At 35.3% G+C, this 24,157-nt stretch overlaps 1 protein-coding gene and 1 non-coding gene across 11 annotated transcripts in view; both read left to right on the top strand.

Moving 5' to 3' along the window:
• Positions 1–24,157, top strand: part of PPP1R13B (protein phosphatase 1 regulatory subunit 13B) — a 240,566-nt gene that overhangs the window by 118,661 nt on the left and 97,748 nt on the right. For 3 of the 10 annotated variants that reach the window (XM_072630077.1, XM_072630083.1, XM_072630084.1), the window contains exon 1: positions 14,392–18,962. The exons of 4 other annotated variants lie outside the window; for them this stretch is intronic. In XM_072630077.1, coding sequence (XP_072486178.1) covers positions 18,858–18,962 — 105 coding nt within the window. In that variant the 5' untranslated portion in view covers positions 14,392–18,857. Of the gene's footprint in view, positions 1–14,389; positions 18,963–24,157 lie in introns of those variants that run through there. 3 more of the 10 variants (XM_072630076.1, XM_072630078.1, XM_072630085.1) reach the window with 3 other exon arrangements.
• Positions 10,347–10,482, top strand: LOC140521919 (small nucleolar RNA U109). Its single transcript, XR_011973186.1, has one exon. It is a non-coding gene; the product is annotated as a small nucleolar RNA U109 (small nucleolar RNA).

The following is a 24,157-nucleotide window of genomic DNA, read 5'->3' on the forward strand; positions in this document are numbered from 1 at the left end:
TTTATTAAACATTTGTATTGTTGAAGATTTAGGAAGCTTTAAAAGTCTAAAACAGGAATGGGGAACCTGCCGCCTTAAGGCTTAGTTGACTTAGAGGACAGGACTTTGAACTTTGGAATCAGGAAGATCTGAGGCAAATCTAAGGCAAATCCTGCCGTAAACACTTAATAGCTGTGTGACTCTGAACTTTTCTGTGCCTGTTTTTTCCTCCGTAAAATAAGGGAGTTGGTTCATAGCTTCTAAGGGCCCTTCTAGTGCTAAATATATACTCCTATGATCCTACAGAAATATTTAATTGAGTTACCAAAGGAATGTAGTGTTCAATAGCTATATAATATATTTTTGTACCTGTTCCTTTATTTAATACAGTAGATATGTCCCCACCAAGTTTACTTACAAATGAAATTTTGATGAATCAAATATTTTTAATACCCTAGGAGAAATTTAAAAGATTCCTATATTTTTTGTCTCAGCTTCCTCTTTTGCCTTTGTCCCTCCTTTTGTACTAATTCTGAGGCTTTAAAATTGAATATTAAACAAAATGTATTCAAACAATTAGCTATTATAAGTTGGTGTCATCAAAGTGTTTTCTCATAAAAATCAATAACTTTGTATCTTTAGAATTAAGTATGACTTTGAAAGTGTAACTGGAAAATGTAGCAAAAGTAGATACAAACTAGTTTTTATTGTAAATTTTGGTTTGTGTGGTTTGCACAGATGAGGAATGGTTTTTAAACACATCTGACCACATTTTGATACATTATAATTTTGTTTCACTAGTTATTTCCCATATTACCTTTCTGGGAAGAGCTATTTTAATCAGCTTCAACACTTTTTTTTTTTTAATCTCAATTGCTTTACTTCCTCGCAAAGAAATAAAATAATAACTGTAACTGAATTTTGAAAGAATTTTTATGGACTATTATCATGTAGATTAATATGGGTTTTTGGAAAACAGTAGACAAATGAAACAGCTTTTGAAGAAAATTTGTATTTGAAGTGTTAGTGTTTAAGACAAGGTTTGTTAATTTTTTTTGTATCAGACTCTTTAGGCAATGGACCCCTTCTCAGAATAATGTTTTAAGGTTCATAAAATAAAATATATAGGATGGCTAAGGAAATCAGCTATCTTGGCATGTAGTTATCAGAATATTAAAATAAGACAAGGAAGTTCATGGACTCCAGGTTATAAACCCCTGGGAGACAATATATTCCATTTAATTGTATTGTTTCTCCACATTAAAAAAAAGTTAGACATGGTTTCGTGGTTCATGCAAATATGGTTGGGAAAAAATAATTTTAAACTGTAATGTGGATTGTACAAAGGAAAGGAATATTCATGATGATATGAAGTCTATGAATTTTGATTTTTAAGGAAATGAAATAAAATGTCAGAAGCCAGACAATTAAAATCTTTGTTACTTATCTAATGTAAAAAATGCCATTTTTGCATAATTATTTTTCTTCTGTGTATTTTTTCCCTTTTTCTGTTCCTCTAACATTTGTGGAAGAACATTAAAAACAATGTTTTGTCCGAATAATTTCTTCCCACCTTTTCTCACCTCTCTTTTCTCTTTTGCTATAGAATAGTATTTGAGATAACAGTAAAGGATCTTCTGAGCATTGATTCTTTTTTTCCTCACTAAAAATTAAAGGAGCAGCTAACTCTTTGCCTACTATCTGGGAAGGTGTAAGAGGAAAGAAACATAAACAATGCTCACAACTCTATTCTGGACAAATTGTTTCTGATCCCATTCTCCCCCTTTATTTCTTTTTCCGTTCTGTGTTCCATGGAAAGACCAAGGCTAAGCTTTCCAGTTTCTCTGGATCCTAAACCTGTGGTTAGATGCCAGAAGAGAGCTGGAACTACAGCTCTTTTCATGCCCTCCCTTGGTATCCGAGGCAGTTGAGCCTCAAACCGGAAACTTGAGAAGAAAGGAGATCCTAGATGTAAACACCATTTGTTACTTACAAATAATTTCTCTCCTTGACTTTATTTGTGAGACTAAGCCAGGACTGAACATCATGTCAAAATTAGAAAGTACCTTGGAGATCACTTAAGTTCAGTCTGTTTTTTACAAGTAAGGAAACTGAGCCCCGTTAGAGGAACAGTGATTTGCACAAGGTTGTTAAGTAGTAGAACTGAGTGTTAACCCAGATCTTTTGGCTGTAAATGCATTGTTCTTTCTACATTTTTAAAAATTAATTTTTAATTTTTTTCATTATAAATTAGGAAATCACCAACCAACATTAACATTACACATGCAAAAGTGTCTAAAAATGGGAATTGTATATGAAGTGGTGAATCTGTAATAGCTTACACTCAAGTAACGTATGTGTGTGTATGTATACACACACACTGACATATACATAAAATTTAATGTGGTAATATTAACATTATCCTGCTCTCTTCTGTGTTTTTAAAAAATGTTTTATAGATGCTTTTTACATTCTTTTTACTAGTTTTTAATCTTAGTGCCCCTTTTTGGAATGGAGGAATTACTTTTTAAAAAGGAGGGGGTAGCGGTGGAAATTTCAGAAGATTTATATTTTAGATGGTAGAGGTACTGAAGGGAAGTATCCTTTGATTTGAAATGTGTTGAATCTTAGTTCCTTCATCTGTAAAATGAGAGTTTATAATTTTCAGCTCTCAAACCATTCTGAGTTCAGTTATATCATATGGGTGATAAAGGTTTAATTTGAAATAATTGTATTCTCCAAAAGTGACTGTAATGGATTTTTGTGAGGCTCAAATGGTAAAATGTATATAAATCACTCTCCTATTTAGATAGAAAGCAGCATTTATAAGAAAAAAAGGTAAAGGTAGTTTCTGTCTAGTATGAATTGAATTTGTAGTACAGTTAATAATAATGCAAAAACTAGGTAGTCTGGAAAGAAGAGAAAGGAGGTCATGAGTTCATATCAAATAATTTAAATAAATATATCTTAAGTTTAATTAGTAATACTTTGTTACTAACTTCTTTGGCCGTTTAACATCACAGGGTAGTGCACAGGATGATGAACTTGGAATCAAGAAGTGCCTCAGACACTATGTAACCCTTTCAAGGTTACTATCTCAGTTTCCTAATCTGTAAATGGGGATAATAAAAGCACCTGCCTTGAAGGGTTGTTGTGAAAAATCAAATAAGATACTATATGTAAAGCTCTTTGCAAACTTTAAATATTAGTTATTATTATTTTGATTTAGTATTTTCTAAAAACAATATTGCTTAATAGACTGGTGTTCAATTTTTACAAATAAAAAATAATGCATTGATGTTCTGTATGAATTTTTTTTTTCCTGAATGGGTGGATTTGTAATGTTATTCCCATGGTTAGTTCAAAAGTGCTGAAATAATTTCATGGTTAAAGGATTTTGGGTCATACTTAAAATTAGGAAATTTTGTGAGGCTATTAATTAAACATTGATAAAAATCTAGTAGTCATTATATTGCTTCCAGTTCTCATTTTGAAATGTTTTATTAATCCTGTTAGGTTTGGGAAAAATTTCCTGATTTTTCCTAATGTTTTCAATCAATTGTATTCTTTACAACACAAAAAATTTCTTGGATATTTCATCTTATGTTAAATCAAAAAAGAAAGGATTTCCAAAAGTTCAGTTAAAATTAAAAGAAAAAGAAGTCATTTAATTCTTAACTGAAAGGCAGTTTGAGTGTTGGTCTTATGAATGGAGGCTTCACTATACACATTGTCCGTTAGTATGTTGCTTGACACTTTTAAAAGTTGATTAGTTTTTGCAAAAATAATTTACCAATGGCTATGATTGCATATTTAAATGCTAATTAATATTTATTAAACATCCGAACTGGATCTACAATATAGAATGAATCCAACCTATGTGAAGATTGTTATTTTGTGTGTTTTGCTTATTATTTTTTTATTTTTTATTTTTATTTTTTTTTATTTAACTTTTAACATTTATTTTCACAAAATTTTGGGTTCCAAATTTTCTCCCCTTTTCTCCCCTCCCCCCCCAACCCAAGCATTGTAATTGCCCCTGTAACCAATCTGCTCTCTCTTCTATCTTCCCTCTCTGCCCTTGTCCCCGTCTTCTCTTTTGTCCTGTAGGGCCAGATAGCTTTCTTTACCCCTTAACCTGTATTTGTTATTTCCTAGTGGTAAGAACATTACAGTTGATCCTAACACTTTGAGTTCCAACTTCTTTAGCTCCCTCCCTCTCCACCCCTTCCCTTTGGAAGGCAAGCAATTCAATATAGGCCAAATCTGTGTAGTTTTGCAAATGATTTCCATACTAGTTGTGTTGTATAGGACTAACTCTATTTCCCTCCATCCTATCCTGTCCCCCATTACTTCTATTCTCTTATGATCCTTTCCCTCCCCATGAGTGTCGACCTCGGATTGCATTCTCCTCCCCATGCCCTCCCCTCTATCATCCCCCCCACCCTGCTTGTGCCCTTGTCCCCCACTCTCCTGTATTGTGAGATAGGTTTTCCTATCAAAATGAGTGTGCATTTTATTTTTTCCTTTAGTGGAATGTGATGAGAGTAGACCTCATGTTTTTCTCTTGCCTCCCCTCTTTATCCCTCCACTAATGAGTCTTTTGCTTGCCTCTTTTATAAGAGATAATTTGCCCCATTCAATTTCTCCCTTTCTCCTCCCAATATTTCTCTCTCACTGCTTGATTTCATTTTTTTTTTTAAGATATGATCCCATCCTCTTCAATTCACTCTGTGCACTCTGTCTCTATGTATGTGTGTGTGTGTGCATGTGTGTGTGTGTACTCCCACCCAGTACCCAGATACTGAAATGTTTCAAGAGTTACAAATATTGTCTTTCCATGTAGGAATGTAAACAGTTCAACTTTAGTAAGTCCCTTATGACTTCTCTTTGCTGTTCACCTTTTCATGGTTCTCTTCATTCTTGTGTTTGAAAGTCAAATTTTCTTTTCAGCTCTCGTCTTTTCATCAAGAAAATTTGAAAATCCTCTATTTCACTGAAAGACCATTTTTTCTCCTGAAGTATTATACTCAGTTTTGCTGGGTAGGTGATTCTTGGTTTTAGTCCTAGTTCCTTTGACTTCTGGAATATCCTATTCCATTCCCTTCAATCCCTTAATGTAGAGGGTGCTAGATCTTGTGTTATCCTGATTGTATTTCCACAATACTTGAATTGTTTCTTTCTAGCTGCTTGCAATATTTTATCTTTCACCTGGGAATTCTAGAATTTGCCACAATGTTCCTAGGAGTTTCTCTTTCTGGATCTCTTTCATGCGGTGTTCTGCGGATTCCTTGAATATTTATTTTGCCCTCTGGTTCTAGAATCTCAGGGCAGTTTTCCTTGATAATTTCATGGAAGATGATGTCTAGGCTCTTCTTTTGATCATGGTTTTCAGGTAGTCCCAAAATTTTTACATTGTCTCTCCTGAATCTATTTTCCAGGTCAGTTGTTTTTCCAATGAGATATTTCACATTATCTTCCATTTTTCCAATCTTCTCGCTATGTTCTGTGATATCTTGCTTTCTCACAAAGTCCTTAGCGTCCATCTGAGCCATTCTAGTTTTGAAAGAACTATTTTCTTCAGTGAGCTTTTGAATCTCCTTTTCCATTTGGCTAATTCTGCTTTTGAAAGCATTCTTCTCCTCATTGGCTTTTTGAACCTCTTTTGCCAATTGAGTTAGGCTAGTTTTCAAGGTGTTAATTTCTTCAACATTTTTTTGGTTCTCCTTTAGCAGGGAGCTGATCTGCTTTTCATGCTTTTCTTTCATCCCTCTCATTTCTCTTCCCAGTTTTTCCTCCACCTCTCTTACTTGATTTTCATAATCCTTTTTGAGCTCTTCCATGGCCTGAGCCCATTGGGTGGGCTGGGACACAGAAGCCTTGATTTCTGTGTCTTTGCCTGATGGTAAGCATTGTTCTTCCTCATCAGAAAGGAAGGGAGGAAATGTCTGTTCTCCAAGAAAGTAGCCTTCAATAGTTTTATTTCTTTTCCCTTTTCTGGGCATTCTCCCCAGCCAGTGACTTGACCTCTGAATATTCTCCTCACACCCCCCTCGCCTCCTGGTCCTCCCAGCCAGTGTTTGGGGACTGAGATTCAAATGCTGCTTCCTGCTTTAGGGCTTTTGGCGGGGGCAGGGCCGCCTCTCAGGCTCAGTTCCCTCAGGGGGTTTATGCACAGACCTTCCACAATGGATCCAGGCTCCTGCCCACTTGGGGAGCCCCTGTCTGCAGCTGCCTCTCAGCTTCTACCTTCCAGGGGGGGCCCGAATCATGGGGGCACCCCACTCCCCTCTCGACCCGTCAAAGAGATTCTCTCACCGACCCCCGTCACCTGTGGGCTGAGGGACTTGTGCGGCCGCTGGAGATCCCGTCCCTGAAGCGTGCTCGGGTCTGTTTCTCTCAGTGCCGCGGCCGTGGCAGGGCTGGGCTGGGCTCCGCGTCTGCAGCGCGACGGACCTTTTGTGAGAGGTTGCAGGTCCCTCTGTGGGTGGAGGGACCCGCGTGGCCGCTGGAGATCCCGTCCCCGAAGCCCACTCGGACCTTTTCCTCTCGGTGCCGCGGCCGCTGCAGGGCTGCCCTCTGCTCCCAGTCCTGGCGCCCAGTCCGCAGTGCGAAGGACCCCCCGCGAGAGGTTTGCAGGTCTCTCTGGAACAGAAATCTCCCTCGCTCCAATATTCCGTGGCCTCTGGGTGCAGAATTCACCGTGAGTTGGTCCCCTGTAGCTGTTCTGTGGGTTGTGGGTTCGGAGCTATATGTATGTGCGTGTTTCTACTCCGCCATCTTGGCTCCGCCACTGATGTTTTGCTTTTTTAGAAATATTATATAATCTTTTTTTTAAACTAAGTGGAGCCTATTTATGTATAGTTTTTTTTTTATTTTTTGAGCTAAAAAAATAGCTTTAAATGCCATTGTTTATAAGAGACACCTAATAGCCAAACTAATTACTAATGGGAGTCCTTTGAGAAGACTTGCTAGTAGTTTAATGAAATACTGACGTCCCCATATGAAAGTTGGAAAGAATTGGATCCTACTGTGTTGCATTACTGGCTGCCTCAGTTTGGGTATTAGAGCTTGGTGTGGCAAGTCAGACCCACCAACTGGCACTGGATAGGATCTTTTCCATTAAGTTTTATTGCAGTTTTGCCTTCCTACAATAGAGAGTAACACAGTTATGTCAGGATAATATTAGAAATCTTGGCAAATCTGAGTTGTATACTTAATGATAAAATGTTGAATAGTATTTTGCTTAAATTTGACTAATCAGATGAGTAGATTTATTTTGTTTTTGTGAGCCAGTGGAATCATTCTTTAAAGACTTCAAAATCTATTTTCATCAATGACTGATTGATTTTGCTGGATGATAGAGTCCATGTGGCATTATCCTACATTAGCCAATGGTTCTCAGTCATTTTGCAGCTTGAGCACTGGGGTGTTTGCCCTTGATTGCTGGACATTTAATCTGCTTTCAGAAACTCTTGAATGACAGTTTTTATTTTTTTTAATTTTTTAAAATTTATTTTCAATGTTCTTAGATTTTTCCCCCTCCCTCCTTTTTCCTTTCCCCTTAACTCCCCCCCTGCCAAGACAGCGTACAGTTTTATATAGGTTCTACACGTACATTCCTATTAAATACATTTTCACCAGTCATGTTGTCTAGAAGAATTAAAATGAATGGGAGAAATCATATAACAAACCAAAACGTAATACAAAAGAAAATGATCTGCTACATTCTGCGATTGAATTCCATAGTTCTTTCTCTGGATATGGAAGGCATTTTACTTAAAAGACCATTGGAAATTTTTTAAGTCCTTGCGTTGCAATGAAGTTCTAAGTCTACCAGAAAAAATCCTTGCACACTGTGGTTGTTGCTGTGTACAAAGTTTTCCTGGTTCTGCTCCTTTCACTCAACATCAGTTCATGTAAGTCTTTCCAGGTCTCTCTGAAGTCTTCCTGTTCATCATTTCTTATAGCACAATAGTATTCCATTACATTCATATATCACAACTTATTCAGCCATTCCCCAATTGATGGACATTCCCTTGATTTCCAGTTTTTGCCAACCACAAAGAGTGCTGCTATAAATATTTTTGTACATGTGGGATCCTTTCCCATTTTTATGATCTCTTGGGAATACAGTCCTAGAAGTGCTATTGCTGGGTCAAAGGGTATGCACAGTTTCGTAGTCCTTTGGGCATAGTTCCAAATTGCTCTCCAGAATGGTTGGATCAGCTCACAGCTCCACCAGCAATGAATTAGTGTTCCAACTCTCCCACATTTTCTCCAACATTTATCATCTTCCTGTTTTGTCATGTTAGCCAATCTGATGGGTGTGAATGTGATATCTCAAGAGTTGTTTTGATTTGCATCTTTCTAATCAGTAGGGATTTAGAGCATTTTTTCCATATGACTGCAACAGTTTTTATTTTTTAAAAAAGAAAATGAATTAAGAATTTCATGAAAAAATGAAATCACCCTGTGTTGTTAAAAAAAACCAAATCCCAAAACTGTGATTGAAGAGCTCTTTTATAAGCCAAACAATACAAATAGCCTTTGTCATAAATACTTTTTGAAATTCATAGTATCTGAAGAGTGATAGAGAGGATTTTAAAATTAAAATTGATAAATGTTTGAATTCATTGTTAGTGAAGAGCAAAAGTAGACAGATTTGGTACCTACTAGTCTCTGTCACTTAAATAGTTGGGTCCTCTTGAATAGATACCTTCTTCTGAACCTCAACTTTTCTTATTTAGAATACTGGAGAATAGGTTTTTTCGACTAGATTATTTCTCTTTCTTTATCCTGTCTTTAAAGTTCTTCTAGGTGTAGATGAGCATTCCGTCAAGATTTGTGGTAGAGGTAGAAAGTTTTAATGGTTCCATCTTTGACCTGACCCTAGTGTTGGATTTTGATTGTTTTAAGGCATTGTATGAATGTAAGTCACAGACATAAATTGTATTCCAAAGTGCAATTAGTTCTATTTGATTTTGGTGCAGAGTAATGATATGAGGCTTGGCCCTTATTTTCCAGTGTTAAATTGGATCATTCATCTTAATCTGCAGTATTATTAAAAAGCAATATTAGAGTTGTATTTTCTAGCTAGGTAACTTTTTTTAAAAATAAAAATTTTATTGATGTCTTCTGTTTTTTATATCATAATTATTCTTGGTAACCCTCTCCTTCCCAGAGAGCCATCCCATATAATAAATAATGTCTTTCAGCACAACTGGTTGATACATTGGAAAATTCTGGAGACATATGCAATGTGTAATACCTGTGGACCCTCCCACTGCCACGGCAGTGGGAGGGTTGAGGGTGTTCTCTCATTTCTCTTCATTCAAGTCATACTTGAACTTTATAATTTTGTTACATTTACTTTTGATCATTTTGTGTGTAGTGGTTCTTTCTGTTTATATTGTTGTAGTCATCACACACGTTGTTTTCTCAATTCTATTTATGTCATTCTGCATCAGTTCATTTAGATCTTTCCATGCCTCTTTGTGTTCATCCCACACATCATGTCTTACAGCACAGTAATATCCCATTGCGTATGTACCACAGTTTACTTAGCCATTCCCCAGCAGATGAGTGTCTGCTTTTTTCCCCTATTTCTTTGATAGTACAAAAAGTGCTGCTATAAATATTTTGGTGTATAGGATGACTTTATTTCTAGTGGTTAGTCAGGTGATTTTTACCTTAAAATTTGCATTTGAGTTCTTCCTTTTGTCATATTTTTTGTTTGTCTAAAATGATTTTTATTGTTTTTAGTTAAATTTTTCAGTTTATTAAGAATAGAAGACTAAAGCCAAAGCAAATATATATTTCCCAAGCTTTCAGTATTTTATAGCTAATATCAATTCAAGGAAACAAGAACAGAATATAAATGACTTTTCATATTAATATGTTTGAAACTTTTCAGATGTGCAGCCTTTACTTAAATTGGAAGTAAAAAGCACATTTTTAAAATTAATAAGCAAACTTTAACAAATGTATTATGTGTTTATAATACATATATAAATAATATGTTTTTAAAATTCAGATTCTTTTATGGTATTATACGGATTTCCTTTTTTATACCTTCATAAACCAAGGTGGCGACTATTTATCCAAGTCTTAGAGTCATAGAATGTACATCTTTCACAGGCATAATTTGTGTTAAAAAAATAAAGGTGTAATAGATCTCATTTGATTTTGGTACAAAATAATGATGTGCTGCTTAGTTCTTATTTTCCATTATTACATTAAATCACTCATTTTAATCTGCTGTGCTGTTTGAAGATTATGTTATAGTTGTATTTGGAAAGGAGCTAAACACCTTGCTTAATTCCTTCATTGTATACATGGTAGCTAATGTTTTATTTTAATTCTTCCTGCATGTAGAATTTTTTGTGCTTCTCACTAATAGAAGCATAAGTATATTCAAAACATGCTATAGAATACATTGGAGTGTTCAGGGCTGCCAGCCTTTCAGGAAAGGCTGAGTGGTAGTATAATTCTCCTACATTGAAGAAACCTGAATTTTATTATCCAGCATATTAAGACATGTAACTTATGCTGGAGTTTAGGAAGGGTTATACATTTTTCCTCCACAAAAGATCCATTCTTTAGCTTTATTAGGGCATGGCGGTGGCCCTGGGTTCTTTAAGGCTATGTAAATGGAGATCTGATAGTTGTATTTCTAGTAGGGTGAATTCTTTGGCCTTGGCCACACATGGAAAAAAAGAAAGGATTAAAAGTGGTCCTTGGTCATATGTGGCCTTTTCTGTTTCTCTGTTGTTGATAACAGTGGTCAAAAAGGAGGTAAAGCATGCTGAGCACGTTGTTTTGAGGCTCTACTGTAAATGTGAGATCTTGGTCAAACCAGTGAGCTGAATCTGTACCATGTCAAAGAAACCAGAAAAGGAACATGTAAATAAATCGAAGGATGGCTTTCCACAGGTCTTTATTAGGGAGGCAAACAAAGCAAATGGTGTTGGGTTTTTTGTGTACATAAAGGCAACAGAACATCATTTCATGGGATACTCTGCCACTTTGTCTTGCAGTAACCATGATGATCATAAGCACAGTAAAAGAGCTTGAAGACAATTATATCTTATGCCAATATATAAAACGAAGAGAAGATATATTATGAAAATATATTAAAAAAATTAAACCAACCATATCTTAAAAGACAAGAATGACTAGGAAATCCTAAGAAATGACTTAGAATACCTTGTTGGTAGCCCAACAGTTCGACCATTGATTTCTAAGTGCATAGGTAAAAATCAACACAAAATTAGAAGAGAACTTAATAATGAGAAAAAGATATACTGCATGCAACTATTGGTACCAAAAATGCAAATTAATAAAAGAAAAGATCTTGATATAGACTAACATGGTTGTCTATGGAAGTTTAACTGATAAGGTAGTCTTCACAATGAAGAGGCCTAAAGAACTCCAAATTAGTTTTAGCTAGCACAACTAGATTTCCTTGTCATAAGGAGAGACTTGATAACTAAGCGTAACACCAGTCCAAAATATAATCTCATTTGCAGAACTTAACTCATAAAACAATAGTCACTTGAAAGCTTGGTATAAGACTAAACTAAGACAAATAATTCTAAAGGATAAGTTAAATGGATAAGTTCAGGAGGACAGCAAGTGGACAAAAAGTGGACAAAAAAAAATGTAAAAGATCTGTCAGTTAAATTTTGCATGATTTCACATGTATAATTGATATCATATTGCTTTCCTTCTCAGTGGATTGGGGAGGGGTGGTCAGGAGGAAGGGAGAGAATTTGGAACTCAGAATTTAAAAAAAAAAACCTCATATAAATAATAAACCTTGAAAATAAGATAACAGATATTTCAGGATTTCTGGAACTAATTTTCATAATCTATTTTGGAGGCAAAAGCGTTTTGAAAGTACTGAATTTTCAAGAAAACTGCGAGTGGACAGTATCATTAAAAAAAGATGATTGAAAAGACATTAGTAACTACTGATGTATTCCTACTTTCTCATTTTTATAAAATCTTTATGAATGATCAACATTTGTGTTGAGGGTATATTTGATTAAAATGTGAGAATGCAGTGGATAATTTTTGCAATGATTTTCAATAGCAGTTTACTTCAGAATTACATGATTGAAAGTTGTATAAAAAACAACCCATTCTGTAGGTTGTTTGCAAAAATATTTGCCTCAGTAGAACAAAATACCATCTTAAAGGTTTTCTTACAACCTATCTCCTATACATGTTTGTTTGATTTATAAATTTTGTTTTATATAATTATATAAACCAATAATCACCAAACCATTGTTTGTTGTTTTTTCAGTCATTTCAGTTGCGTTAACTCTCTGTGACCCCATTTAGGGTTTTCTTAGCAAAGACACTAGAGTGATTTGCCATTTCCTTCTCCAGCTCATTTTATAGATGAGAAACTAAGGCAAACAGGGTTAAGTGACTTGCTCATAGTAATTGTCTAAGACCATTTTTGAACTCAGGAAGAGGAGTCTTCCTGCCTCCAGGCTTGGCACTCTATCCACCACACCACCTAGCAGCCCCAGATCACTGTTATATTTCTCTCAGATAGTTAAGCAAAATAGTATAGTGCTGTGGCTGATAATTCCTATCACTGTACCCTTTAACTTACATGGAATGAAAACTGTGTGCTTTAAGTTTTTTTAACAGGGTTCTGGCAATATAGTCTACTGTATTTGAATTTGCTGCTGTTAAATGTCATCATTCACTAAATGTGCATTATTCTCTTGGTTCTATTTGCTTTGCATTTACTTGATATGTCCCTTTGTTGATTCTGTTACATTCATGTAATTTATTCAGCTGTTACCCCATTTTTTGGACACAATTTGTTTCCATCTTTTTGCTAATATAAGTAGTGCTGCTGTAGAGATTATTTTGTGCAGAAAGTTCTTTTCTCCTGTCAGTCTCATTGGGAACATAACTATAAACCTAGTGGGATCACTGGCTCAAAGTGTTTGAAAAATTTTGTAATTTTTATTGCAGAATTCTATATTGCTTTCTGGAATAGTAGTTGGATCATTTCACAGCTTCACCAGAGGTAAACTAATATACCTGTTTTCCCCAGTTGTGCCCAAATCTACTTGGCCAATTTTGTTATACAGTTGTTTTAATTTGCATTTCTTTCATGAGTAATGCCATGTAATGTGTTAGGTTTATTATACAAGGTTACTTGATAGATACCCACACAGAAACTTGTTCAGCAATCCTGTCATTATTGATATCAAGTGAGACATGAAACAAGATCATATTTACTTTGCTAGAGATGTTTGCTGAAGCCTGATGCAGTGGAAAGAGAGGTGAATGTAGGAATCAGGAGACCTAAATTTGAATTCTGGCTCTGCCACTTTACCTTTGAGACCCATGGCAAGTTACTTAATCTCTTGGCCTCAGTTTCCTTATTTGTAAAATGAAATGGTTGAACTAGATGGCCAGAGTATTTTCCAGTCTAAATATATGTTTTATAATCCTGAATGCCAAATGGAAAAACTCTCTGTACGTAGTAAGGTTTTTCCAGACTTTTCTATTTGTAGATGATTTAATACTGATTTCATTAAAGATAAGAATTTTGCAGTTTCCTAAGTGAGGTCCACTGAAATATGCCTAATAGTCCCCACAGGAAAAACCAAATACAAAATGCCTTTTGTCTAACCTGTGATATGTAGTTGAATGGGCTTCCTCTTGTTTGAGTCAGTAGGGTGTGTGTGTGTGTGTGTGTGTGTGTGTGTGTGTGTGTGTGTGTATTTTGGGTAGGCTTGAGCTGGACCTATATTTGAATTAATTACAAGACAGCAAGCCGTCTTGCTTTTGGAAATATATATAACTCTTTTAGTAATTTCATGCTGCTCTCTGAAAAAGAAGGCGATATTTTTAATGCCAGTAATTTACTGATATGATATACCATGTTATGATGCATACATTATGATAGTATATAGTCTTGTGTCTGTGATTCATGAAACACTGCCGTTTCTGAAGTTTCAGAATTTTGGGTGACTCAAAGGGCAGTAGAGATCCATATGGTGGGTATAAGTAGACTGCAGCAATAACATCTACCTGTGAAAAATAACGTAATAGTGTATGATTGGAAAACGTAGAGGGCCAGTCAGGTAATGAGACTGAAGGATCACAAGCTGGCAGCTGAATGCTGCAGTAGCACCTCTTAAAGGTTTTAAAATCTTCAAGCCTAAAAATCTACTCCCCCACCCCCAGTATAATAGGGAGGTCTTTTGTGAGGGCTTATGGTACTATATGAACAAGAAATGTCATAGGATAAGATCTCAGTAGATTTTGATCTGAATTATTGAGATCATGGATTGTTTAGATTATTTGTCTTTGCAGAAACTAATTTATAATGAATGCATTTTGATGTGTGCAGAAACTCATGAACAATTCATGTTTATATGATAATTTAAGCTTTGCAATGTACTTTCATGGGTGAAAGTTGCAAAGAGACAAATTTATACTTGAAATAAGAAAAAAACTTCTTAATAGAGCTATTCCAAAGTGGAATGGACTGCCTTTGGACAGAGTGCATTCCCTCTCATTTGGAGCTCTTCAAGGAAAAGACTTAGATGATAATTGGTTGAATATGTATGGGTTGGACTAGACGGCTTGAAGTCTCTTCTAACTTTGAGATTCTCTGATTCTGAACACCTAGTAATTTAGTCAGAATATGCATTTTATTTAATAGATTCATAACACAAACAAAAATGGTTTTTTTCCTGAGATTTATGATCTGTGTTGAGATATCTGATATTGGAAAGATCCTTGAATCAACAGCAGGGCCAGAAGTTAGTCAAGTGGCCATGGGCATGGATCTAACTCTGCCACTATCTGTCTAGTTATTTGTAATCTAGGGAAAAGCATTTCCCTTCCCTGGGCTTGTGTTCTTCATATGTAAAATACTGGCTAGATAATCTTAAAGAATCCTCTGTGAGTCTAACATTTTCTGTAACATAGCATAGTAGTTAAGAATGTTGGACTTGGAATCAGGAAGACCAGGATTCAAATTCTGTACCTTGAAATTTACTGTGTGAATGTTGTTAAGTTGCTTAATTTATCTGAACATCAGTTTTCTCATCAGTAAAGTGGAGATAATACCAGTAGTATCTACCTTATAGGGTTATCATGACGTTCAAATGAAGTAAGGTATGTAAAGGATTTCACAAACTTGGAAATGCATTTTCTCTTTGCTGCCATTGTATGATTCTGTTGTTGATTAGACCAAAATGGTTGTAAAAAGTAGTAGCCAGACACTAGAACTGAAATTATATTACTTTTCTTCTTCTGGGTTTGTGGTTTGAAGGAATGAAATGGTAATAATTACTCTTATGCTGAATGAAAATTAACAAGTATTCACTAAAATATTTACTTTGCGCAAGCACTGTTTTAAGCTCTGGGGATAAAGTAAAACGTTTCTGTCCTTGAGGAGCTTACATTCTAACAGGGGGAACCAATATATATGTAGAACATTACATACAAGATAAATAGATGGAAGGTAGAAGGGAAGTCACTTGGGAAAATCTCTTTGCCAGCTCAGTGGAGGATAAATCAGAGTAGGCAGAGAGAGACTTGAAGACAAGGAGTTCAGATTAGAAGGCTCTTGGAATAGTCCAGGCCAGTGGTGAGGAACCTGCAGCCTTGAGGCTACATGTGGTTCTCTAGGTCATCAGTGTGCCCCCTTGACTGAATCCAAACTTCACAGAGCAAATCTTTTGCAGGTTCCCCACCCCTGGCCTAGATAAACTCATGGCATTGTGTGAGTGAAGAGAAGGGAACATCTGTGAGAGATGTTGTAGGAAAAGAAATAATAAGATTCTTAGCAACTGATTGGCCATGTAGGGTAAATGAGAGAGAAGAATTGAGCATGACAGTTTTTTTTTGAAGGTTTTGAACCCGGTTGACTAGAACTAGGGGAGGAGGGGAGGAGATGATTAATTCTGTTTTGGACTTGTTGAGTTTGGGATATTCGCAGAATATCCAGTTTGAAATGTCCAAATGTTGGTGATTTGAAACAGAAACTCAGGAGAGAGATTAGAGCTAGATATATAAACTACGGAAATCATCTTCATAGACATGATAGTTGAGTCCATGGGAGCTGATGAGATCACCAAATGAGACAGTAAAGAAGAAAGAGAAGAGACTCCAGAATAGATCCTTGAGGGACATCTAATAGTTAAATGTTAAGAATATATAGTTCTGTATTTCATAGTCTTGTAAAATATTAGAGCTGGAAGCAGCCATAGTAACTAGTTCTCTTTAATTTTAAAGATAGATAAACTAAAATCTAGGGAGAGAGTAACTCAAAATTACAGAAGAGGTAAATTGTAGACCTGGGATTTGAAACCCCTTTTCTCTGACTCCAATTCCTATGGCTCTTTTCACCACAACAGACTTTGTTAGTCAGGGCAGAGCCAAACTAATGTTACCTGACTTTCAGTGTAAATCTTACTGATTGGCCATGGATTTTCACTCTGAGAGTAGCATCTAGGCCAGGTTTCTGAAGGGGCAAATTTTTTTTGTTGTTGTTCAGTGATTTTCAGTCATGTACAATTAATTCTTTGTGACTGCTTTTAGGCGTTTCTTGGCAAAGATACTGGAGTGGTTTACCATTTTCTTCTCCAGAATGGGGATAGTAGTGCAAAAAAACATAAATGTTTCATTTTGTCTTGTCCTCTGTAGGAAGTTTCTTTGCAGAAAAGTAGGCTGACACCAATTAGTCTGTGGTAAATTTCTACCATTTGTTATGCTAATGCTAATGCTGAAAAAAAAAAATTAAGTTTTTTTTTTTTAAAGGTCTGTAGTCTGCCTAATGGAAAAACCCTGGAGGAATTCACAGTATGGTCTGACACAAGAGTTCCAAATTTTCTTTATTCTTCCCTTTCTCCCCTCCTCACCGCATTGAGAAGGCACACAATTCAATGTAGGTTTTACATTTACATTTTACATGTGCTGTTATGCAAAACATCCATGATAGTCATCCATAAACACACACACACACAAACTCAAGAAAAATAAAGAAAGTTTAAAAGAAGTATACATCAATCTGTATTCAGACACCATCAGTTCTTTCTCTGGGGATGGATAGCATTTTTCATCTTAAGTCCTTCAGAGTTTTCTTAGATCATTGTATTGCCGAGAATTGCTAAGCCATTCACAGCCGATCATCTTACAGTATTGTTGTTACTTTTGTACACAGTACATTTCACCATGCAAGTGTTTCCTGGTTTTTCTGAGAGCATCCTGCCCATCATTTCTTATAGTACCAAAGTATTCCATCATAATCACATATCAAAACTTGTTCAGTCATTCCTCAATCGATGGGCATATCTTCAATTTCTAATTCTTTGCCTCCAGAAAAGAACTACTATAAGTATTTTTGTACATATAGATCCTTTTTGTTTTCTATCTCTTGTGATACAGACCTTCTAGTGCTGTTGCTAGATCAAAGGGTATGCATGGTTTTATAGCCCTTTGGGCATAGTTCCAAATTGCTCCACAGAATGATTGAATCAGTTCACAACTCCACCTGCAGTGCATTGATGATTCATTTTTCCCACATCTCCTCCAACATTTGTCATTTACCTTTTCTGTCCTATTAGCCAATCTAATAGGTATGAGGCAGTACCTCAGAATTGTTTTAATTTGCATTTCTCCAATCAATAGTGAGTTAGAATATTTTTTCATATGGCTATAGACAGCTTTGATTACTTCATCTCAGAACTGATCATGTCTTTTGATCATTTGTCATTTGGGGGATGGCTCTTGTTTTTATAATTTTGACTCAGTTCTCTGTATGTTTGAGAAATGAGGCTGAGGTTATTCTGATTTTTTCAAACAATAATCAAATGAAGACTTTGTGTGTAGCCATATCTTGCTGTAAAATTTCATGACCTTATATATCTTTATTCTGGCCTACTCAGAAGTTAAATATTTCATATTATACTTAAGCAGTTTCACATGAGTGTGTGTTTGTTGTTGTTGTGGACTTTGTTCTCATAAAGCACCAGTGACCATCTCCAGAACCAACTGTTTGTCAGTAGCTATGACCTTGTATCTTCAACTCAGCCTCATAGCCTTGGTAGAAATATAAGCCTAGAGGTGAATAGTGCACATGAGGATAGATTGAAAGATGTTTAGATTTTTAATTTTGAGAGTTGGCAGCTTCATTTTCTGCGAAGCAGTTATCATATGGTGGAAAGAATTGTATTAAGAAAAGGTTGAGGTTTGAATTCTGCCACTGATACACCATCTATATGACCTAACTTCGGGCAAGACATTTAAACTTTCTGAACCCATTTTTCATCTGTAAAATGGAAATTATAATACTTTGTAGTCCCTGCCACACAGGATTGTCATGATTCTCAGATGAGATAATTAAAGTACTTTGCAAAGTTTAAAAGTATTTTAAATAGCTCAGTTGCTATTGATCTTAAAGTACCTTTTTAAAATGGAAATTTTTCTAGGATTCTTTTACAAAGTATGTTAGTTTTAGAAGAGTTTTATATGAAAATGAAAGAATATGTTTCATATTTTTTGGGTTTTGGTTCTGACTCCTAAATCCTAGTTGCACATAGTTGTTGAACAATGTTAATGTCAAACTTCTTGCATGGAACTTACCTAATTAGGTGAAACTTTATCCAGCATATCACTCTGCTGTCACAACTGTCATCTGGCTTGTTTCATTAGAACATTTTATCATGTCTCATGTCCTTAGTGCTTAAATTCAGATGCCAGTTGGCCTGAGAGACATCTATTTATTTTCCTTTTTGTAGTGAACAGATACTTTTATTTTAGACTATAGACACTGTGACTTTTGCTTTCCCTTTTAGCTTAATGCACTTCACATGAAAATATTTTGAGAAATGGTGACAAAAAGGATCATGAGCAAAACAAAACAAAAATCTTGGTTTTATAGAACTAGACTTAAACAGGAAAAGAAGAAATGGGAAAGAATAATTGGCAGAAAGGTAGGAATGGTTGTGTAGAATGTGTGTGTGTTTTTCTTATACTAAAGTATTAGGAATATTTATTTTAATTTGGAAGTAACTACTAATTTCTTATGTTTCATTTTAGGAAAAAATGCTAAGAATAAACTTTATGGACTAGCAGATATATTAATAGCTTTTTATGTAGGCATAAACATCTTAGCTATGGTCATATAAGATGAGAAAATATTTCACAATGAAGTTGTTATACATTTTTAAAAAGTACTGATGTTTGTACGGTTTGAATATTTGAAAAAGCTATGTGTGTGAAGGTATCTATATCTATATCTATATAAGTATATGTGTGTGTATTTATGGAACTAGCCTACTTCATAGAATTAGAATACAGATTTTTTTGTCTTTTTTTTTTTTTTTTACATAAAATGGACATGGAGCAAGGAAAACTGATTTAAAACATTTCTGTTAGTAGATGTTGGGTATAATACTGTATGTGTCTAAGATCAAATGGTAAAGGAGGTTTTGTTGGAAAGAGTATATAGACTTTTTCTTATTAATGAGATAGCCATTTTCTGTTAACTAAAGTGCCATAATTTACAAAGTCATGGAATATTGAGTCATGGAATACAAAGTCATGGATCTTTAGGGATCATCTGGCCTGATACTCCTTATTTGACTGTAGAAAAAACTGAGAAGATGTAATTTGCCCAAGGTCATGCAGAGAGTGGTATAGATAGGATTAGAAGCTGGACCAGTTGTTAGGAAATCTTGAACTAGGATTAGAACCTAGGTTAGTGATTTTTCTGCTATATCATGCAATCATAAAATTCAGAAAAAAAAAAAATCTTTTGAGAATTTTTTTCCCCCAGATATAAACATCATAGGTAGGGGGAAAAACATTAAGGATTGGGAAGCAGATTAGGAAAAGGATAGGAAGGAACTTAGTGAAACTACGGAGACATTTTAAAAATGATTTTTGTTTTAGTTTGTCTTTTATATTTTTTGTGGAGTGGAGTGCATGTGATATTTTTCCCTATATAGCAGTGACTTAAACTTTTATATTGAGACCCTGAGTCCTATAAGGTTTCTTAAAAGAGAAAGTATCATTTTTTCCCACTTAATAGTATGGTTTTCAACATTCACTTTTATAAGATTTTTGAGTTCCAATTTTTTTCTCCCTCTCTTGCTCCCTACCCTCTTCCCCAAGACATCATGAAATCTGATAGAGGCGATATATATGTATAATCATATTAAATATGTTTCTACATAGTCATATTGTGAAAGAAGAATCAGAACAAAAGGGAAAAAAACCACGAAAAAGAAAAAACAAAAGAAATTAGTATACTTATCTGCATTTAGACTCCATAGTTCCTTCTCTAGATATGGATAGCATCTTCCATCATTAATCTTTTGGAATTGTCTTAGATCATTGTATTGCTGCATAGAGCTAAGTCTGCCAAAGTTGGTCATCTCACCATGTTGCTGTTACTGTGCACAATTTTTTCCTGGTTCTGCTCACTTCACTCAGCATCAGTTCATATAAGTCATATAAACTTTTTCTGAAATCCACCTTCTCATCATTGAAAGAAATATCATTATAGTAGACAGATTAAATTTGAATGAGTCCCTACTAGAACATGCAGTTTTGAGGTGTGAGACATTACAGAAAAGTTATCTAACTTTCAAATTTGAAAATAGTGTTGTATAGTGTTTCAGTGTTTTGAGTGCACCCTATATTTATTGTAATTCAACCATTTAATGAGGATCAGTGTGATAACAGATGTAAAGCATTTTACAAACCTGAAAGCATATAAATACTTTCTCTCATGAGCGGTAGCATGGCTAGAGGATGGAAAGCTAGCCTCTAAGCCAAGACAGCCTGGTTTCAAGTCCTGCCTCTCACACATCCTTGCTGTGTGACCTTAGATAAGTCATTTAACCTCACAGTGCTCTAGGAGAGGAATTGGCAGACTTTTCTGTAAAGGGCCAGACAGTGTAAATATTTAGGATTTGTGACCCCAAAGGCAAAATCAGGGATATCATGTAGGTACTTAATATGATAGGAGTAAAACAAATTTCCACAATTTTTTATTGATGAAATTAAAAACATAATTGAGTAAAATTTTTTGTAATGCAGGTCTGCTAATGAGAAAAATGATTGTTTTGGAGGGGAATGTAGGATATTTACCTTAAGTGACATTCAAAGTTACTGTTCCCTATCATTAAAATTGATTACGAATATTCATCTATTAATTGTGATCTGTAATGGAATTTTGCATATTTCACCTTTGAAAATATCTTTTTACACAGATAGGTACTGTCAAAAACTGATAGTCAATCTATGAGCACATGATTTTAATTGAGGCAAAAAACTATTAGTCTTAAATAAGTTTTATTTTCTCTGGACACATTTCAACAGTTGCTGCAAGTCTAACAGTCTAAATAACTCACCAACTCAATTAGCTTTCCTTGCATGGCTAACAAATGTCCTACTCTGAAACTTTGGTTGTAGCCCCATTTTCATTTATTTATTATTGTCAAAAAATTTTGCAGTGATATATGCCATTTTAAATTTTCTAATTTTTCTGGTGACTACATTTCTGTGAGATGGTGGTATCACGATGAGTGCTTAATCTGGTAATGTCAACATATATTATGTTCTTTTAGCATAATTACAGTGTCATTGCATAATAAACACAATGCTTTGTCATATAATTCAGTAACAGGATAATCCACACTCCACTGTGCAGTGCAGCATTCAAAGTCCTTTTTTCTTGTTTTGATGTCTTAGGTATGCACTGGTAATAAAAACAAATGTTATGCAGCAATATATATGGCAAGAGTTATAACTATGTCACTACCAGTTTGTAGTGTGATGAAGAACAGCAGTATAAAGAGATGAGAGTGCCATATACAACCTCATTTCTGCTATGGTTAGCCCCAAAGAATTCAGACAATATGTCAGCACTCATCATTTACATATTGTCTATGAATTCTTTGTGAATTCATTAGAATTTTCATGTCATGAAATATTATTCTTTTAAAAAATTTCCATAACTAATGATATAAAAACTATTCTTGGTTCATGGGACATATCAAAACAGGAGCCAGCTGCAGTTTGCTGACCCTGCTCTAGGCAACTTTCTAAGACTATGGGTTTTACATTCTGGAGAGCAATTTGGAACTATGCCCAAAGGGCTATAAAAATGTGCATACCTTTTGACCCAGCAATACCATTTTTAGGGCTGTATCCCAAAGAAATCATACAAATGGGAAAAGGACCCATAAGTACAAAAATATTTATAGCAGCTGTTTTTGTCATAGTAAGGAGTTGGAAATTGAGGTGATGCCCATCAATTGGGGAATGGCTGAACAAGTTGTGGTATATGAGTGTAATGGAATACTATTGTGCTGTAAGAAATGAGGAGCAGGCAGACTTCAGAAAATCCTAGGAAGACTTATATGAACTGATACTGAGTGAGGGGAATAGAACCAGGAGAACATTGTGCACAGTAATAGCCACAATATTCAATGACTGTCTTTGATAGACTTAGCTCTTCTCAGCAACACAAGGATCTAAGATAATTCCAAAAGACTCATGATGGAAAATGTTGTCCACATTCAGAGAAAGAACTATGGAGTCTGAATGCAGGTCGAAGCATACTATTTGCTCTCTCGCGCACTCTCTCTCTCCATCTCTCCATCTGACTGTCTCTCTTTTGTAGTTCGTTTCATTGGTTACAATTCTTCTTTGCAACATGATTAATGTGAAAATATGTTTAATGTGAATGTGTATGTATAGCATGCCATTTTGGGGAGGGAGAAAGGGAAAGGGGAGAGAGGGGGAGAAAATTTGGAACTCAAAAGCTTGTGGAACTGAATGTTGTAAACTAAAAAGAAATACAAAATGAAATTAAAGAAATTAAAAAATTAAGAAACAGAAAAAAGACTAGGTTTTAGAGAAGGTGCCAACTAGCAGTCATAGAAGGAGTTTCTTTACCAGAGAATTCCCTCTATCGGTAAGATCACAAGTCAAAAAAAAGTTCAACTCTTCAGTCAACATTTATTGAGCCCCTTGTACCTGTGTGCAAGGCTCCTCAGGATACAAAGACAGCTACAGTAGAGTTCATGAGACCTGTGAAATTATTGCAATGGGTACTTCTCCCGCTGTGTAGACTGGAACCTTACCCACACCTCTTTATGCTATGTACCTCCTGACCCTAGTAAATCTATCCTCTAGTAAATCTACCAGGGATCTACCCAATATACTTGAGGCCTTCCTGTAGATCTCTTCACCTTGTGTTGGCATACTTACTTTGTAAATAGAGAAATAAATATGAGGTAATTTGAGGCGGGGTACTAACAACATGGAAGTATCATGGAAAGAAACCTTGAAGGGAGATAAGGATTCTGAGAGGCACATTTCAGTGGTGTGAGACAGATAACCTATGAGAATGCATGGAGGAAGGAGCTAGTGTGTTTTACTTTAATAGTAGTCCTATTGCCTGTAACATAGACTGAATGAAGGGAGGAAGATATTAAATAGAGCTAGAAAGATAACTTAAACCTCATTGTGGAGGCCTTAGATACTAGGCTGGGAAAGCTTTTATTTTGTCTTTGGAGCCAAGAGGAAGCTACCAAAGGTTATTTAGTAGACCTGTGCCTTAGGAAATATTCTTTTACATTTGCTAAAAGCTTTCAGACAAATATAACTCAAAATTATAGATGTTTTCATATATTTTTGTTTCATAGGATTCTAGACTTGGAGGCAGGGGGATGCAAGGGAAAGAGGGTTGAGTTTGGAATAGAGGATGTTAGGACAAATCCTGTCTGCTATTTAGTACCTGTATGACCACGGGCAAATTAACTTCCCTGGACCTTTGCTCCTCATCTGTAGAATGAAAGGATAGATCTCTACAATTTCTTCTGACACTAGAACAATATGGTTCTATGCTGAAGATGGTTATTTTCAGCAACCAGCAAAGAGATGGAATATCATCCTGTAATCTTAGGGGTCACTTAATCCAAGCCCTTCATTTTATAAGTGACAATGAAGATGAGAAGTGATTTGGTTGAAGTCACACAGTGAACAAACAAGCGCCAGTCTGGTGATGGGCTATCAATGAGCAACTGGTCAGTCAAGATGCAGTTATTATTTTTTTTTTTAAGTTTATTTATTTTTAGTTTTCAACATTCATTTTCACAAGTTTTAAATTTTC

The sequence above is a fragment of the Notamacropus eugenii genome, chromosome 1 (assembly GCF_028372415.1).
Source record: "Notamacropus eugenii isolate mMacEug1 chromosome 1, mMacEug1.pri_v2, whole genome shotgun sequence".
NCBI classification, from domain to species: Eukaryota; Metazoa; Chordata; class Mammalia; order Diprotodontia; family Macropodidae; genus Notamacropus; species Notamacropus eugenii.